General features: G+C 38.3%; 2 protein-coding genes across 4 annotated transcripts in view; both read left to right on the top strand.

Moving 5' to 3' along the window:
* Window positions 1-20,565, top strand: part of LOC307147501 (splicing factor U2AF 35 kDa subunit-like) — a 225,512-nt gene that overhangs the window by 103,168 nt on the left and 101,779 nt on the right. The gene's annotated exons all lie outside the window — the stretch shown is intronic.
* On the top strand, window positions 15,973-20,149 carry cryaa (crystallin, alpha A; the record flags this gene model as incomplete). The annotated part of the gene is made up of 3 exons (XM_079857723.1): window positions 15,973-16,203; window positions 16,795-16,917; window positions 19,943-20,149. The coding sequence occupies exons 1-3, from the start codon at window positions 16,012-16,014 to the stop codon at window positions 20,147-20,149; spliced, it is 522 nt and encodes a 173-aa protein (XP_079713849.1). The 5' UTR covers window positions 15,973-16,011.

The raw sequence follows: 20,565 nt of genomic DNA, 5'->3' as shown, positions 1-20,565 counted from the left end.
TGTCTATGCTCAAATTCAGTTATAGTAATAGCGCCACCTACTGGCAACAGGAAGTGACATGTTTAACACTTTGATGCCGTTCTAGCAACATGTTAAAAATGCCATTGAGTTCTAAACATGCTAGAAACATGTTAAAACATGCTAACAATGCTTAGCTAAGTGCTAAAGAATGCTAATTCAATGAAACATGACTTTGTTGTTACTCAAGAAGGCAATGTCCAATTTGCACCAAACTTCACACGTTTGATAAGAGTTCTGTCCTGAACACACATCCATGGTCATATTCAGTTATAGTCATAACGCCACCTACTGGCAACAGAAACTGACATGGTTAACACAGTAATGCAGTACTAACCACATAATTATTGTGTACTAAGCATGCTAGAAACAGACTAAACATGCTAGCAACACTTAGCTGAGTCATGAAGCATGCTATTATCACCATTATACAAAACATTTTGTAACTGACTTTGACATACTCTTACTATATATACCTCCTTAAATGTACATTTCCCAACCATGCTCTGCCTTCCTAAAACCACCGAGTGTTGATGGCACGGGTGCGAGGGCCCTTTCATCGCTGCTTGCAGCTTTAATTAGGGCCCGAGCACCGATGGTGTGAGGACCCTCTTGGAATTGCTCTGTTTATTATTATTATTATTATTCTTCTCCGCATTGAATTGCATTTTTGAGGGCCTAAACATGCGCGAAAACTCACGAAACTTTGCACACGCGTCAGAACTGGCGAAAATTTACATCTGATATAGGTTTCAGAATTGGACGGGGCAAAATGGCTCGATAGCGCCACCTATAAAAGTTCAACGGAGTGCGCCTCCTGCAACGTTCCACGTACGTGCACGAAATTCGGTACATACGTGTAATGACCTAATACCTACAAAAAAGTCTCTTGGAGCATAGCCCTAAACACAACAGGAAGTCAGCCATTTTGAACTTCCTCTCAGATTTTTGTGCAGTTTTTGCCATTTTCAGGCCTCGTACTTTAACGAACTCCTCCTACAGTTTTAATCTGATCATCTTCAAATTTGGTGAGTGTAATCTTAAGGCCTTTGCGACGTTAAATTGCGAAGATCTTGAGTTTTCGTCGAAGGGCGGGTCCTCGGCGGCCTTACAAATTTCGATGTTTCGCCATGAAACAGGAAGTTGCTGTAACTCAGGCATGGAATGTCCAATCTCCCCCAAACTTCACACTTTTGATAAGAGTTCTGTCCTGAACACATGGCCATGCTCATATTCAGTTATAGTCATAGCGCCACCTGCTGGCAACAGGAAGTGACATGTTTAACACTGTTATGGACTCCTAATAACATATAAAAAAGTGCCAGCAAGTGCGAAACATGCTAACAACATACTAGAAGCATGCTAAAACATGCTAGCAAACTCTTAGCTAAGTGCTAAAGCATGCTATTATTGCAATTAAATAGGAATTTGCTGTAACTCAGGCATGGAATGTCCAATCTGCCCCAAACTTCACACTTTTGATAAGCGTTCTGTCCTGAACACATCTACATGATAATATTCAGTTATAGTAATAGCGCCACCTACTGGCAACAGGAAGTGTCATGTTTAACACGTTGATGCCATTCTAGCAACATGTTAAAAATGCCATTGAGGTCTAAACATGCTAGAAACATGTTAAAACATGCTAGCAATACTTAGCTAAGTGCTAAAGCATGCTAATTCAATGAAACAGGATGTTGTTGTTACTCAAGAAGGCAATGTCCAATATGCGCCAAACTTCACACTTTTAATAAACGTTCTGTCCTGAACACATGACCATGCTCATATTCAGTTACAGTCATAGTGCCACCTGCTGGCAACAGGAAGTGACATGTTAAACACTGTTGTGGACATATAAAAACATATAAAAAAAGTGCCAGCAAGTGCTAAACATGCTAACAACATACTAGAAACATGCTAAAACATGCTAGCAAACACTTAGCTAAGTGCTAAAGCATGCTATTGCTGCAATTAAATAGGAATTTGCTGTAACACAGGCATGGAATGTCCAATCTGCCCCAAACTTCACACGTTTGATAAGAGTCATGGCCTGAACACATCTACATGAGAATATTCAGTTATAGTAATAGCGCCACCTGCTGTCAACAGGAAGTGACATGTTTAACACTGTTGTGGTCTCCTAATAACATATATAAAAGAGCCGGCAAGTGCTAAACAGGTTAGCAACATACTAGAAACATGCTAGCAAACACTTAGCTAAGTGATAAAGCATGCTATTACTGCAATTAAATAGGAATTTGCTGTAACTCAGGCATGGAACGTCCAATCTGCCCCAAACTTCACATGTTTGATAAGAATCATGGCCTGAACGCATGCCTATGCTCAAATTCAGTTATAGTAATAGCGCCACCTACTGGCAACAGGAAGTGACATGTTTAACACGTTGATGCCGTTCTAGCAACATGTTAAAAATGCCATTGAGTTCTAAACATGCTAGAAACATATTAAAACATGCTAGCAATACTTAGCTAAGTGCTAAAGCATGCTAATTCAATGAAACAGGACTTTGTTGTTACTCAAGAAGGCAATGTACAATCTACCCCAAACGTCACACGTTTGATAAGAGTTATCTCTTGAACACATGTCCATGCTCATATTTAGTTATAGTCATAGCGCCACCTGCTGGCAACAGGAAGTGACGTTTAACACTGTTCTTGACTCCTAATAACATATAAAAAAATGCCAGTAGGTGCTAAACATCCTACCAACATACTAGAGACATGCTAAAACATAATAGCAAACACTTAGCTAAGTGCTAAAGAATGATATTACTGCAATTAAATATGAATTTGCTGTAACTCAGGCATGGAATGTCCAATCTGCCCCAAACTTCACACTTTTGATAAGCGTTCTGTCCTGAACACATGACCATGCTTATATTCAGTTACAGTCATAGCGCCACCTGCTGGCAACAGGAAGTGACATGTTTAACACTGTTGTGGACTCCTAATAACATATAAAAAAGTGCCAGCAAGTGTTAAACATGCTAACAACATACTAGAAACATGCTAAAACATGCTAGCAAACTCTTAGCCAAGTGCTAAAGCATGCTATTATTGCAATTAAATAGGAATTTGCTGTAACTCAGGCATGGAATGTCCAATCTGCCCCAAACTTCACACTTTTGATAAGAGTCATGGCCTGAACACATCTACATGAGAATGTTCAGTTATAGTAATAGCGCCACCAACTGGCAACAGGAAGTGACATGTTTAACACGTTGATGCCGTTCTAGCAACATGTTAAAACATGCTAACAATGCTTAGCTAAGTTCTAAAGAATGCTAATTCAATGAAACATGACTTTGTTGTTACTCAAGAAGGCAATGTCCAATTTGCACCAAACTTCACATGTTTGATAAGAGTTCTGTCCTGAACACACATCCATGCTCATATTCAGTTATAGTCATAACGCCACCTACTGGCAACAGAAACTGACATGGTTAACACAGTAATGCAGTACTAACCACATAATTATTGTGTACTAAGCATGCTAGAAACAGACTGAACATGCTAGCAACACTTAGCTGAGTCATGAAGCATGCTATTATCACCATTATACAAAACATTTTGTAACTGACTTTGACATACTCTTACTATATATACCTCCTTAAATGTACATTTCCCAACCATGCTCTGCCTTCCTAAAGCCACCGAGTGTTGATGGCACGGGTGCGAGGGCCCTTTCATCGCTGCTTGCAGCTTTAATTATTATTATTCTTCTTCTTCTCCGCATTTAATTGCATTTTTGAGGGCCTAAACATGCTCGAAAACTCACGAAACTTTGCACACGCGTCAGAACTGGCGAAAATTTACATCTGATATAGGTTTCAGAATTGGACGGGGCAAAATGGCTCGATAGCGCCACCTATAAAAGTTCAACGGAGTGCGCCTCCCGCAACGTTCCACGTACGTGCACGAAATTCGGTACATACATGTAATGACCTAATACCTACAAAAAAGTCTCTTGGAGCATAGCCCTAAACACAACAGGAAGTCAGCCATTTTGAACTTCCTCTCAGATTTTTGTGCAGTTTTTGCCATTTTCAGGCCTCGTACTTTAACGAACTCCTCCTACAGTTTTAATCTGATCATCTTCAAATTTGGTGAGTGTAATCTTAAGGCCTTTGCGACGTTAAATTGCGAAGATCTTGAGTTTTCGTCAAAGGGCGGGTCCTCGGCGGCCTGACAAATTTCGATGTTTCGCCATGAAACAGGAAGTTGCTGTAACTCAGGCATGGAATGTCCAATCTGCCCCAAACTTCACACTTTTGATAAGCGTTCTGTCCTGAACACATGACCATGCTCATATTCAGTTACAGTCATAGCGCCACCTGCTGGCAACAGGAAGTGACATGTTTAACACTGATATGGACTCCTAATAACATATAAAAAAGTGCCAGCAAGTGCTAAACATGCTAACAACATAATAGAAGCATGCTAAAACATGCTAGCAAACTCTTAGCTAAGTGCTAAAGCATGCTATTATTGCAATTAAATAGGAATTTGCTGTAACTCAGGCATGGAATGTCCAATCTGCCCCAAACTTCACACTTTTGATAAGCGTTCTGTCCTGAACACATCTACATGAGAAAATTCAGTTATAGTAATAGCGCCACCTACTGGTAACAGGAAGTGACATGTTTAACACTCTTGTGGTCTCCTAATAACATATAAAAAAGAGCCAACAAGTGCTAAACAGGTTAGCAACATACTAGAAACATGCTAGCAAACACTTAGCTAAGTGCTAAAGCATGCTATTACTGCAATTAAATAGGAATTTGCTGTAACTCAGGCATGTAATGTCCAATCTGCCCCAAACTTCACACATTTGATAAGAATCATGGCCTGAACACATGTCTATGCTCAAATTCAGTTATAGTAATAGCACCACCTACTGGCAACAGGAAGTGACATGTTTAACACTTTGATGCCGTTCTAGCAACATGTTAAAAATGCCATTGAGTTCTATACATGCTAGAAACATGTTAAAACATGCTAGCAGTACTTAGCTAAGTGCTAAACCATGCTAATTCAATGAAACAGGACTTTGTTGTTACTCAAGAAGGCAATGTACAATCTACCCCAAACTTCACACGTTTGATAAGAGTTATCTCTTGAACACATGTCCATGCTCATATTTAGTTATAGTCATAGCGCCACCTGCTGGCAACAGGAAGTGACGTTTAACACTGTTCTTGACTCCTAATAACATATAAAAAAATGCAAGTAGGTGCTAAACATCCTACCAACATACTAGAGACTTGCTAAAACATACTAGCAAACACTTAGCTAAGTGCTAAAGAATGATATTACTGCAATTAAATATGAATTTGCTGTAACTCAGGCAAGGAATGTCCAATCTGCCCCAAACTTCACACTTTTGATAAGCGTTCTGTCCTGAACACATGATCATGCTTACAGTCATAGCGCCACCTGCTGGCAGCAGGAAGTGACATGTTTAACACTGTTATGGACTCCTAATAACATATAAAAAAGTGCCAGCAAGTGCTAAACATGCTAACAACATACTAGAAACATGCTAAAACATGCTAGCAAACTCTTAGCTAAGTGCTAAAGCATGCTATTATTGCAATTAAATAGGAATTTGCTGTAATTCAGGCATGGAATGTCCAATCTGCCCCAAACTTCACACATTTGATAAGAATCATGGCCTGAACACATGTCTATGCTCAAATTCAGTTATAGTAATAGCGCCACCTACTGGCAACAGGAAGTGACATGTTTAACACTTTTATGCCGTTCTAGCAACATGTTAAAAATGCCATTGAGTTCTAAACATGCTAGAAACATGTTAAAACATGCTAACAATGCTTAGCTAAGTGCTAAAGAATGTTAATTCAATGAAACATGACTTTGTTGTTACTCAAGAAGGCAATGTCCAATTTGCACCAAACTTCACACGTTTGATAAGAGTTCTGTCCTGAACACACATCCATGCTCATATTCAGTTATAGCCATAACGCCACCTACTGGCAACAGAAACTGACATGGTTAACACCGTAATGCAGTACTAACCACATAATTATTGTGTACTAAGCATGCTAGAAACAGACTAAACATGCTAGCAACACTTAGCTGAGTCATGAAGCATGCTATTATCACCATTATACAAAACATTTTGTAACTGACTTTGACATACTCTTACTATATATACCTCCTTAAATGTACATTTCCCAACCATGCTCTGTCTTCCTAAAGCCACCGAGTGTTGATGGCACGGGTGCGAGGGCCCTTTCATCGCTGCTTGCAGCTTTAATTAGGGCCCGAGCACCGATGGTGAGAGGACCCTATTGTTTTTGCTCCGTTTATTAGGGCCCGAGCACCGATGGTGAGAGGACCCTATTGTTTTTGCTCCGTTTATTATTAGGGCCCGAGCACCGATGGTGAGAGGACCCTATTGTTTTTGCTCCGTTTATTATTATTCTTCTTCTCCAAAGTGAATCGCTTTTTAGAGGGCCTAAACATGCTCGAAAACTCATGAAACTTTGCACACGCTTCAGAAGTGGTGAAAATTTACGTGTGATATGGTTTTCAGAATTGTGGGGGGCAAATTCGGTAAATTATTGCCCCCACATTTTGCCCCGGCTCCTGGTTTCACGTACAGGTATGAAATTTGGTACATACATGTAATGACCCAATACCTACAGAAAAGTCTCTTGGAGCATAGCCCTAAACACAACAGGAAGTGAGCTATTTTGAACTTCCTCCTGGATTTTGGGCATTTTTCGTAATTTCCTGATGTTGTACTTTAACGAACTCCTCCTACAGATTTGATCTGATACTCTTCAAATTTGGTGAGTGTAATCTTAAGGCCTTTGTGACGTTAAATTGCGAAGATCTAGAGTTTTCGTCGAAGGGTGTGCCCTCGGCGGCCTGACAAACATCTATCTATAAATTACAGGAACGTCTGTCTGTCTGTCTGTCTGTGTGTGTGTGTGTCTGTTCCTCGCATATCTCTCGAACCGTTAGTCCGATTGATTTCAAACTCCACAGGTGTCTTGCCACGGGCACGAGTAAGTGCAGTGCCAAGTTTGACATTGTTTGGATGAGAAATGCAAAAGATATCGTTAAATATATCATTTTTAGAAGGTTGTGGTTTAAAAATAAACATTCTGACATTAGAGAGTTGTATCGGTCAAAGAAGCCCCAAGAAGGCTGTGGTTTAAAAATAAACATTCTGACATAAACACTCAGTCAGCTACACTGTTTACTTCTGAATATTATAGTTTGGTTCCCGAACGTGATAAATCCATCTATCTATAAATTACAGAAACGTCCGTCTGTCTGTCTGTGTGTTATTCGCATATCTCTCGAATGTGAGATAACCACTAAATGTGTGAAAACCACTATTTTCTGTTTCAAACTTTCACATAGCATCTTTAGGTTATAACAACATTGAAAATCAAAATCTGGATTTGAATTTTTTAAGATTTATTATAAAAACGGATTATTTTTTCCCAAAAATGCAATAAATTCATGACTTTTTTTTTTTTTTTTTAAATGCTATTAATCCATTGAATCAATATAAAGTTATTTTTGATCATATTGCCATCGCAAGAAATATCTCCTGAACTTTTTTGACGGCGATCAGCTCACAAAAACTGATTTTGCACGGGCACTTTGCACTGCTCCCTGAATCGAGGTGCTTATTCATTTGTGGATGTAAACTGAATCTGTAAGTCAGCTATGCTGTTAGTGTTTACTTCTGAATATTATATTTCATTCTGGTGCGCTTAACGTTGTCGCTACTGTGTAATAGTAGCCTATGCTATTCACCAACTAAACATATCCTATTCAATGCGTTCACAGTCTCTTTCACGGGCATCATTTGTAGTTGCCTATTCACAAACTGTTTGCTCAAGCATAGCGTTTTCTCGGAGTTCACTGTGTGCTTTTTACCATGCACAAATAAAAATGTCACTGAACTTTTGCTGTGTAATTGTAACAATGAGCACACACCAAACCAACAATTACTAAAAACACACACAAAAACTGATTTTGCACGGGCATTTTTTGCACTAGTTCACCCAATTTCGGCCTTTTGGTGATATATGCATGATCAGATAAGTTCAATATTAATGTTGCTTGCAGTTCTGATGTTGCTAGGCAACCACAGACAGCCTGCAGTAACTCAGGCATACAATTTTCAATCTGCCACAAACTTCACATGTTTGATAAGAGTCCTGTCCTGAACACATGCCAATGCTCATTATGATTATAGCAATAGCACCACCTGCTGGTAGCAGGAAGTGTGGCAAATACAAAACGTGCTCGAAAAATCATGAAACTTTGCACACGCTTCAGAAGTGGTGACAATTTACGTGTGATGTGGTTTTAAAAATTGGGTGGGGCAAAATGGCTTACTTATTGCCCCTACATTTTGCCCCGGCTCGACGTTTCACGTACAGGTATGAAATTTGGTACACACATGTAAAGACCCAATACCTACAAAAAAGTCTCTTGGAGCATAGCCCTAAACACAACAGGAAGTCAGTTATTTTGAACTTCCTGTCAGATTTTGGGCAGTTTTTGCCATTTCCTGATGTTGTACTTTAACAAACTCCTACAGTTTTGATCTGATCCTCTTCAAATTTGGTGAGTGTAATCTTAAGGCCTTTCCTAAAGGTGCCGGGTGGCGGTGGCAGGGGTGCGAGGGCCCTTTTCATCGCTGCTTGCAGCTTTAATTATTATTATTATTCTCCGCATTTAATTGCATTTTTGAGGGCCTAAACATGCTCGAAAACTCACAAAACTTTGCACACGCGTCAGAACTGGTGAAAATTTACATCTGATATAGGTTTCAGAATTGGACGGGGCAAAATGGCTCGATAGCGCCACCTATAAAAGTTCAACGGAGTGCGCCTCCCGCAACGTTCCACGTACGTGCACGGAATTCGGTACATACATGAAATGACCTAATACCTACAAAAAAGTCTCTTGGAGCATAGCCCTAAACACAACAGGAAGTCAGCCATTTTGAACTTCCTCTCAGATTTGTGTGCAGTTTTTGCCATTTTCAGGCCTCGTACTTTAACGAACTCCTCCTACAGTTTTAATCTGATCATCTTCAAATTTGGTGAGTGTAATCTTAAGGCCTTTGCGACGTTAAATTGCGAAGATCTTGAGTTTTCGTCGAAGGGCGGGTCCTCGGCGGCCTGACAAATTTCGATGTTTCGCCATGAAACAGGAAGTTGCTGTAACTCAGGCATGGAATGTCCAATCTGCCCCAAACTTCACACGTTTGATAAGAGTTCTGTCCTGAACACATGACCATGCTCATATTCAGTTATAGTCATAGCGCCACCTGCTGGCAACAGGAAGTGACATGTTTAACACTGTTATGGACTCCTAATAACATATAAAAAAGTGCCAGCAAGTGCTAAACATGCTAACAACATACTAGAAGCATGCTAAAACATGCTAGCAAACTCTTAGCTAAGTGCTAAAGCATGCTATTATTGCAATTAAATAGGAATTTGCTGTAACTCAGGCATGGAATGTCCAATCTGCCCCAAACTTCACACTTTTGATAAGCGTTCTGTCCTGAACACATCTACATGAGAATATTCAGTTATAGTAATAGCGCCACCTACTGGTAACAGGAAGTGTCATGTTTAACACGTTGATGCCATTCTAGCAACATGTTAAAAATGCCATTGACTTCTAAACATGCTAGAAACATGTTAAAACATGCTAGCAATACTTAGCTAAGTGCTAAAGCATGCTAATTCAATGAAACAGGATGTTGTTGTTACTCAAGAAGGCAATGTCCAAATTGCGCCAAACTTCACACTTTTAATAAACGTTCTGTCCTGAACACATGACCATGCTCATATTCAGTTACAGTCATAGTGCCACCTGCTGGCAACAGGAAGTGACATGTTAAACACTGTTGTGGACATATAAAAACATATAAAAAAAGTGCCAGCAAGTGCTAAACATGCTAACAACATACTAGAAACATGCTAAAACATGCTAGCAAACACTTAGCTAAGTGCTAAAGCATGCTATTGCTGCAATTAAATAGGAATTTGCTGTAACACAGGCATGGAATGTCCAATCTGCCCCAAACTTCACACGTTTGATAAGAATCATGGCCTGAACACATGTCTATGCTCAAATTCAGTTATAGTAATAGCGCCACCTACTGGCAACAGGAAGTGACATGTTTAACACGTTGATGCCGTTCTAGCAACATGTTAAAAATGCCACTGAGTTCTAAACATGCTAGAAACATATTAAAACATGCTAGCAATACTTATCTAAGTGCTAAAGCATGCTAATTCAATGAAACAGGGCTTTGTTGTTACTCAAGAAGGCAATGTACAATCTACCCCAAACTTCACACGTTTGATAAGAGTTATCTCTTGAACACATGTCCATGCTCATATTTAGTTATAGCCATAGCGCCACCTGCTGGCAACAGGAAGTGACGTTTAACACTGTTCTTGACTCCTAATAACATATAAAAAAAATGCCAGTAGGTGCTAAACATCCTACCAACATACTAGAGACATGCTAAAACATACTAGCAAACACTTAGCTAAGTGCTAAAGAATGATATTACTGCAATTAAATATGAATTTGCTGTAACTCAGGCATGGAATGTCCAATCTGCCCCAAACTTCACACTTTTGATAAGCGTTCTGTCCTGAACACATGACCATGCTTATATTCAGTTACAGTCATAGCGCCACCTGCTGGCAACAGGAAGTGACATGTTTAACACGGTTATGGACTCCTAATAACATATAAAAAAGTGCCAGCAAGTGTTAAACATGCTAACAACATACTAGAAACATGTTAAAACATGCTAGCAAACTCTTAGCTAAGTGTTAAAGCATGCTATTATTGCAATTAAATAGGAATTTGCTGTAACTCAGGCATGGAATGTCCAATCTGCCCCAAACTTCACACTTTTGATAAGCGTTCTGTCCTGAACACATGACCATGCTTATATTCAGTTACAGTCATAGCGCCACCTGCTGGCAACAGGAAGTGACATGTTTAACACTGTTATGGACTCCTAATAACATATAAAAAAGTGCCAGCAAGTGTTAAACATGCTAACAACATACTAGAAACATGCTAAAACATGCTAGCAAACTCTTAGCTAAGTGCTAAAGCATGCTATTATTGCAATTAAATAGGAATTTGCTGTAACTCAGGCATGGAATGTCCAATCTGCCCCAAACTTCACACTTTTGATAAGAGTCATGGCCTGAACACATCTACATGAGAATGTTCAGTTATAGTAATAGCGCCACCTACTGGCAACAGGAAGTGACATGTTTAACACGTTAATGCTGTTCTAGCAACATGTTAAAAATGCCATTGAGTTCTAAACATGCTAGAAACATGTTAAAACATGCTAACAATGCTTAGCTAAGTGCTAAAGAATGCTAATTCAATGAAACATGACTTTGTTGTTACTCAAGAAGGTAATGTCCAATTTGCACCAAACTTCACACGTTTGATAAGAGTTCTGTCCTGAACACACATCCATGCTCATATTCAGTTATAGTCATAACGCCACCTACTGGCAACAGAAACTGACATGGTTAACACAGTAATGCAGTACTAACCACATAATTATTGTGTACTAAGCATGCTAGAAACAGACTAAACATGCTAGCAACACTTAGCTGAGTCATGAAGCATGCTATTATCACCATTATACAAAACATTTTGTAACTGACTTTGACATACTCTTACTATATATACCTCCTTAAATGTACATTTCCCAACCATGCTCTGCCTTCCTAAAGCCACCGAGTGTTGATGGCACGGGTGCGAGGGCCCTTTCATCGCTGCTTGCAGCTTTAATTTTTAAGTATTTTTAAAAAAAATTTTTTAGGATACTATGCATCCTGATAAAGTTCCCTTGGCCTTTGGAATTAAAATAGCCCCACATCATCACATAGCCTTCACCATACCTAGAGATTGGCATGGGGTACTTTCCATAAGATCATCTCTCAATGCAAATCAAACTAGCTTTTATGCTAACTGAAATAAAACCATGCCAATCTCTAGGTATTGTGAAGGCTATGTGATGATGTGGGGCTATTTTAATTCCAAAGGCCAAGGGAACTTTATCAGGATGCATAGTATCCTAAAAAAAATAAAAAATAAAATACTTAAAAATAAAAATCTGCCTGCCTCTATGGGAATTTAACATAGGGGTGTACTCACTTATGCACCATGTATTTTAAGGAAGAACATTTATTTATTTACGATACATTATTCATTCACAAAGAAAATTGGTGTCCTTAAAGGTTGGATTTTTCCTAATTTTTTAAATTAAGGCATTAAGTTCAATTTCCAAAATATGATTTTTTATTCCTCTTTTTAGTCAACTTTAGCATGGGTGTATTCACTTATGCATAGCTCTGTACTAACAGCTGTTCAGTTTTACGCCACAGGGCAGCTCTGTGGACTTAAGCATTTAGTGGCCTAACTGGACACAGCAGATTATTCTTTTCCGGGTCTGGATCATGGAAGGGGGGAGGACAGAAGGCCTGCAGCATTATAGATCTAGCCATGTTTGTGGGAACCTTAGGAACATAGCCTGGTCTAGGGTAAAGAAATGTTTTGACCATACCAGGCACAAATTCCAAGCATGAAGGTAAAACCGACAAGGCTTGCAGAACTCCTATTATTTGGTGCAGCATGCAGAAAGAAGTGATAGCGAGGAGGAACAAAGCTTTTAAGGTCAGAATCTCTTCAATAGGCTCGAAGGGAGCCAGGGACAGGCCTTGCAGAACAATGGCCAAATCCCATGTCGGCACCCTGGTACGAGCTGCAGGCCTCAGCCTCAGAGTACCACGGAGAAAACGAGATACCAAAGGGTTTCTCCCCAAAGACATTCCACCCATAGGTAAGCAGCTATGGCCACCACATATACCTTTTAAGTGGACTGGGATAGACCTGCAGTGAACCGCTCTTGCAGAAACTCCAGCACTGTACCAACTGGGCAGTTAACTGGGTCCAGCCAACGATCACTACACCAAGAAGTGAACACTCTCTACTTGAGGGCATACAGGTTCCTCATGGAGGGAGCTCTGGAATGTAAAATGGTCTCCTCAACCTCGGTTGAGAGACCAGTACCTGTGAGCTGAAAGAACAATGTAAAAGCCATTTTAAAAAGCTTCAAATAACAGATGTTTCAATTAAACAACAGTATATTTTTGTCCTGAAATAAGTCTAGTAGAGAATATGTAAAACATGTTATATTTAGGACATGTTGTCAATTTTCTAATTAATAATATATCAACAAATAATGGATGGGATGGAGGCCATAAACAGCATCTAGACTATAAGATACTGGTACTTGCAAGATACAGATGTTTGCATCTTCTCTCCAGGCCTGACATAAAATATCCTTTCATCCCAAGCTCTTGTAATAGTTCCGTTCATGGTATAGTCCACTGAGAAACGCTTCAAACAAAAGCTGCTGACTGAGCTGAAACCTGGCCAAAGATTAAACCACTCATCCGGTGGTCTGGTCACCCATCCTCACTCCATTGGCCGGTTCACCCCTCCCACGGCTGGGGCTGTTTGCCAAGGCTGTTGAGTCTGTGGTATGGAAAAAGGGCCTTGCTGGTGGTTTACAGTTAAGCCTCACCAGCGTGCCAGGTGAAAGCCCCCAGGGATTACCCTAATGCTGCCCCACAGGCCAGAGGGGAAGTCATCACATCTAGGATAGGAATTATGGGTTCAAAGCTGTATTGGTCAGACAGATAGTAGATGAGTTAAATATTCCACACCTAAAGCCTTACCTAAGCCATTTCACTGTACATGTGTATGTGTGTCAATGCACTTACTATATGCAGTATTAAATTATTACCATGAAAAAACAGCAGTTCTGCTACCAAAAAGTATAGAGAACATGCATATTGATAATAATTATCGTGGTACAATCATGTGGTTGCATTATTTAGATATTTATTACTATTTTCTCTGGATTATCCTGAAACGAATAGCTCACCCAAAAATGAAAATTCTGTCATCATGTACTCACTATCATAACATTCCATACTTGTATGATTTTCCTTCTACTGCATAACACAAAATAAGATATTATGAATAATGCTTCAACTGCTTTTGTCCATACATTGAAAGTCAAAGGGGTTGAAATATTTCAAGCTCCAAAAAGGAGCGTAAAACAGAATCCATACAAATCTGAATTTTAAGTGTCTATTGACTCTCAAATCAAATCAAATCAAATCACTGATCAACTAATGTATGTAGAGACCAGATCAAATATAGTGACACTTCACTGTAGTAATTTTGATACAAACAGTTTTATACAGCTCTCAAAATGTATTAAAACTTTTTGATCTATTTTGCATTATGTGCAATAATCATCTTGTTTGTTTGCCCATGGCTCTGAATGTTTAACCCTATAAGCCTGCTGTATCGTATTTGATACATACATTTCTAAGGCATCTAAATAATCAACATGTTCAAAACTTTGATGAAAAACCTGTTGTATGCAATCTACTACATGACTTCTGTTGCCTGATGCCTTTTACCATAATTCTAAAAATGTCTATACTTTAGGTCATGGTACACGTGTCTTTTTGCGGTGAAAACTTGACTGATTTTTATAAAGTTAAAGTAAGAATACCTTTTATATTGTTAATGATATTTCAAGATGAACACTGGACTGAAGCAACTCAGATTTACTTGATTATCCATACATATTTTTAAAAAATCATGTTAAAATGTGATACAATTATGATACACATGCTTTTGAAGAACGTTTATTTGTATCTCTCATTCATATATCCAATCTCATTATATTATATGATTTGCCCCTCCACAATCAAAACTACAGAGCTTTGTTCACAAAACTAAAACACCTTATGTGAGTAGTCTGTTATAAACATCAGCAACTGCACCAAATTATTGCACAAAATATTTTTGCTCAGTTTGGGCATCTGAATACATTTTATGCGCTTTTAGTGTGAGCCTCATATTCTCATATCATACTACATGACCCATAAAAGCCTGATGTATTAAATATGATACTTAAAAAAAGTTGTTTTTAAAAAAATATTGTGTCTGATAGTCCAAAAAACTTTTATTTAAAAAAAAAAAAAAAAAAAAAAGATTTTTCTGAATATTAGTTTATATGTCAGGCTTTAAAGGTTTAAAAATATGTACATGATACTGATGTTTAGTTTGATTCTGCAGAGCATGGGAATTGCAGTCATTCACTACATTCCCTGCACTAATCCCTCTCTTTACTAACTGTAGTGCACATGTGATTCAGGATGTTATGTGATTTGTATTCTGTAGTAACATAGTGCCAAAAGAGGAAATTTTAGCGTCAGTTTCAATAGAATTTTGCAGACTAACAACTAACAAATTAACATTTTAGTGAAGCTTCAATTTTGAGGAGGAAATAAGCATCTGAAGACCTGTACTTTTAAAGTAGTCAGGCCTAAGAAACATCAGGTGAACCAAGTGGCCATAACACACCATTAGTACCATTAGTAAAGTTCTGCAGCCACTCCACTTAATCTGTATGGTCTGGTTTGTTTTGGCAGGCACATTTTCCGGTGATAGCTGGCCACCAGAGTATTGCCGGGAGCCATTCAAAGCTGTCATTCTCAGGTCAGTGTGCACCCCACTAATTCTGCTGACAGCACTGTTCCCACCATGAGATAATGCCATTCCAGAGAGATCCACTTGTAAGCCCCTCTTTCTGAAGCACAGGTATATAACCAGGGGGTTTTCTCCATTGAGGACGGCACACATCATTTAGGGATCTTGTCTACTGTACCAGCCTCTATCAGCCTCCTCGTACTCTCCTTCAGTCTACATCTTCTCCTTCAAAAGTCTCCTCAACATCAAGTGGAAATAGTCACAGTCAGACTCAAATCGCTGAGATTTGCCAGTCCACTTTAGCTAATCAAAGTTGAGAGTTTCCAAGCTTGACATTATGGATATTGCCATCCAACACCCCTGGTTCAGACGCAACATGGGCTATCCCACCCGTCTCTTCGATCAGTTCTTTGGAGAAGGCCTGTTCGACTATGACCTCTTCCCCTTCGCTGCCTCAACTATCAGCCCTTACTATCGACATTCACTCTTCCGCAACTTCCTGGACTCCTCCAACTCAGGCATCTCTGAGGTATGAATTCTTTATTGCGAATTGAGAAGATTTTGAATTTTATAATGCCATTGTTGATGCTAAAGCCCAACACAGGTTTGATTATCATTTAATCAATTTAATCATTTTTTGGCAAACAACATACAGTATTAGTATCACCTCAAAGTAAGGTATATGGTGGATGTGAAACTTATTTCCGGAAAATACATTTAACGAATTTTTCCTTACAGACTTCAGGAATTAAATCGCAAATAAGACCAATAAAAAAATGAGCTACACAGCGCTGTTAGAAAAAAAAATATGTAGAAAAATGTATAATGTCCTAGCAGAAAAGTACATTCAACCCAAACATGGTAAATATGAAGGCTGGTCAACAGTTTTCCAGCATCCCTCCACCACCCCAACTCCTCACTCTCGATTGTTCTTATCCCGGCCAGAGATATGGGGGGAGTCCTCTGGGTTCGGGCACAATTCTGAGCTCGGAGCCCTCCTCTCGGACAGCACGTCAAATATGCATACTCTTTACTCTTATCTGATTATATGTAAGTGTGAACTTGTGAAACTACAATTGACACCATGTCGATGTAACTCCACTGCTTGACACTTTTTCAGGTGAGGTCTGACAGAGACAAATTCACAGTGTACCTGGATGTGAAACACTTCTCTCCTGATGAGCTCAATGTCAAGGTGACAGATGACTATGTGGAGATCGAGGGCAAGCATGCAGAAAGACAGGTGAGGTCATGGCTCATTACGACAGGACAGATAATCTATTCTTATCTTCTCAAGAGAGGTTAGCAATTAGAAACTCGCAATTAAATTAAATTAACCATCCAAATGTTCTTATCAATTGCTGTGCTGATTTTTTCTTATAGTGGGAGAAAGTTGGTAGTTGAACATAGTAGTGAATCATTATTTAATCCGACTCTGAAGTTTGTGTATGATGCTTCATTTACAGTTTGTTTTCCATCAAATTGTTCAGTGTGCAGTGAACTATGGACAGTGAACAGTACATCAGTATAATAGTATACAGTGATGTGAATAAGTATGGACACCCATGCTAAAGTTGCCTAAAAAGAGGAATAAAAATTCATCTTTTGGAAATTGATCTTAATGCCTTAATTAAAAAAATGAGGAAAAATCCAACCTTTAAGGTCGTTGGAATTAAAATAGCCGCACATCATCACATACCCTTCACCATACCTAGAGATTGGCATGGTTTTATTTCAGTTAACCTAATAGCTGGTTTGATTTGCATTGAGAGATGATCTTATGGAAAGTACTCCATGCCAATCTCTAGGTATGGTAAGGGTGTGTGATGATGTGCGGCTATTTTAATTCCAGAGGCCAAGGGAACTTTATCAGGATGCATAGTATCCTGGATCCAACTGGCCTTTAAAAATAAAAATCTGCCTGCCTCTATGGGAATTTAACATAGGGGTGTCCTGACTTATGCACCCTGTATTTTAAAGAAGAACATTTATTTATTTACGATACATTATTCATTCACAAAGAAAATTGGTGTCCTTAAAGGTTGGATTTTTCCTCATTTTTTAAATTAAGGCATTAAGATCAATTTCCAAAAGATGATTTTTTATTCCTCTTTTTAGGCAACTTTAGCATGGGTGTCTAAACTTATTCACATCACTGTAAGTGCTTGTATGTGTGTATTCAACAGTCTGGAAGAATTAAATAGTGTAACAAATGCAGTAGCCTATGATAAATTCTTGTCAGTGGATCAGTCTGAATTCTTCTCTCTAAAAATCGCAACTTTTATATGCATCGCATAAAGTCAGAAATGAGCATCTTTGACATCTAGAACAACTATAGGAGTGAGTGTAATTAAACATGACTAATGAATTATTCTATAACTTTAGTGCATGGGCAAATATAATTCATGATTTCATGAAATCACATCATCCTAAATAAATAAAACCCTGAATTTTCACAGACAGGCATTTAGCAAACTCTTTGGAAGTCATACAGAAGTAGACTGCGTATATTTCAATGCAGTACCAGTTGTTCTAGTGAAATATTTTTTATAGAAGCAAAATAAATTATTTGAAATTTAAGGAGCAAGTAATATTTTTATATGTGAAATCTTTTTTTAATATAAATAAAAAATCTTTTGGATTATTTAAGCTTTTATGAGATAATTATTTTAAAACACATCAGCCATTCCAAGCACATTCATCTTTGCATTGCTCTCTTTTACCGCCTCATATATCCAGTGCTGGGTAGATTACTGATTACAGATTCCAAATAACATTACTACAAAAAAAAAAAAAAAAAAAAAAAAAAAAAAAAACCTTTTAAGTAATTAAATCATAAAAATGTAAATGTGAAAAAATACTTTTAAAATAAAAACAATCAAAATAAATCACTTACTAAAAAAAATGTTTAAAGAAAATTTTGTTGAACTTAATTTGATTATTATTATTATTGACTTTTTTTATTTTTATTATTGACAGCCTTGTTTGAAAGACAAAAACACTTCTTAAAAGTGAAATGATTTCTTTAAATCCAGTGATCAAATGCTGTGTGGGTCTCAGTTTTCAGTGATAGGCTCATGAATAGTGGTTTGTCTGTGTGTGCAATTCAATTAATTTCAGTAAAACGAAGTGGTAGGGAGAATCAATGAATTATGAATAATTTGTGAGAATAACATGTATTCATGTAATCAACAACAAAAAAGTAACCGTAGTCTGATCACAAACATTTTAAAATGTAATATAATCTAATTACAAGTATTATTATTTTTTTAAACTGAGTACGTAATCCAGATAACATGTAATCAGTTGCTACCCAGCACTGCACATTTCCTCCCATTTTTTTCCCAGTTGACTTTTTCTTTTCAGTTCCTTTTCTATTATTATCATCTCCATCCTCCCCCCATAGCCACTTTTTCAGCATGGTGGGTTTATTCATGTTTCAGTAGCCTTAAAGGAGGCACAGATGAGGAAAAAGCAGAAGCAGATCTCTCAGAATGTTTGTGTCAGATTGACGTCACTTCTGTGTCATAGCCTGCCACCCTATTTGGAGTCCCAAAAGCCAGTAAAGAACTTCTGGGTAATCTTTTCCAGGCTTTACTGGTGGAGTGTGCGCTAAAATGCCTTGAAAAAGCTGTTGTTCTGTATGACCTAATCAACAGCAGACACTAAATCGGTGACAACTGTTTCACCAGTGCTTGTTGAACCGTACTCCATACGGTTATGAGTTACAGTATATGGCCTCAAATCTACAATAATGTAATCAGGATCAAACTAGTAACAGATCCTGTAAACAGGTTTGTAAGATTCAGACCAATTTAGGAGAAAATTTCTAATAAATGAAAATGGCTGTCTTCAGAGTTGGAACAGTTGGAATGGGTGTCAACCTCTTGATGGATTACTTTGATATACTTTAACACTTTACTTTATTATTCATTCAATTATGATCTATAATTCTATTATAAGCTAATATATATATATATATATATATATATATATATATATATATATATATATATATATATATATATATATATATATATATATTAGTATAGTATATATAAATATCAATTCATTTAAACTCAACTGAATAAAGCTTTACTTCAATAGAACAGGCTCCTCTTCAGTGTTATAGTGTTACCGTGTTATTGTAATACGTGTTAATACAATCTGTAATATAATACAAAAATAATATCTGTGTATGATGGGTTTATGAATATGTGGCCTTTTCCTACATTTTTCTCTATTTCTATTGCATGGTTGGCTTTCAGGATGATCATGGCTACATCTCCCGTGAGTTCCGCCGTCGCTACCGTCTGCCTTCCAACGTGGACCAGTCTGCCATCAACTGCTCACTGTCTGCTGATGGCCTGCTCACTCTTTGTGGACCCAAGACTGGTGGCATAGATGCTGGCCGCGGAGACCGCATCATCCCTGTTACCCGCGAGGACAAGCCCAACTCAGGCTCCTCCTCCTAGACGGGCAGCACCCCACAGCCAGTTGGTGGTTTGGAGGTGTGAGTGGGGCTCCCAGGTGTTTGGGGCATCTTTAATTGCAGAGGGCATCTAAAGGTGGATTTAAGCAAATCCTTTATTTGTCTATCATTAAACAAGCCCTTCCTTCCACCTCAAAGGGTGTCAATGTATATCTGGCCTAATACCTTCTTTCATTAGACTATACTAGCTAAAAATCTCCATAATCCACTATGATTGTTTTCATTTTTTCATTACATGCTATTCACACAGGTAATGGATCAGGATGATTGGCTGGGGGTCTTAAAGATTGAAGTGAAAGATTGTAACGTTTCTTTACTCAACACTCTACCCTTCTCTCTAGTCAGATGTTAAGTGGCAAACAGTCATTTTCATCCTTGGCGATATATTATGAGGGTAAT

Source organism: Squalius cephalus (assembly GCF_949319135.1).
Source record: "Squalius cephalus genome assembly, chromosome: 2".
Lineage (NCBI taxonomy): Eukaryota > Metazoa > Chordata > Actinopteri > Cypriniformes > Leuciscidae > Squalius > Squalius cephalus.
Note: the sequence above shows the minus strand (reverse complement) of the source record. Positions and strands in the feature narration are given on the sequence as shown.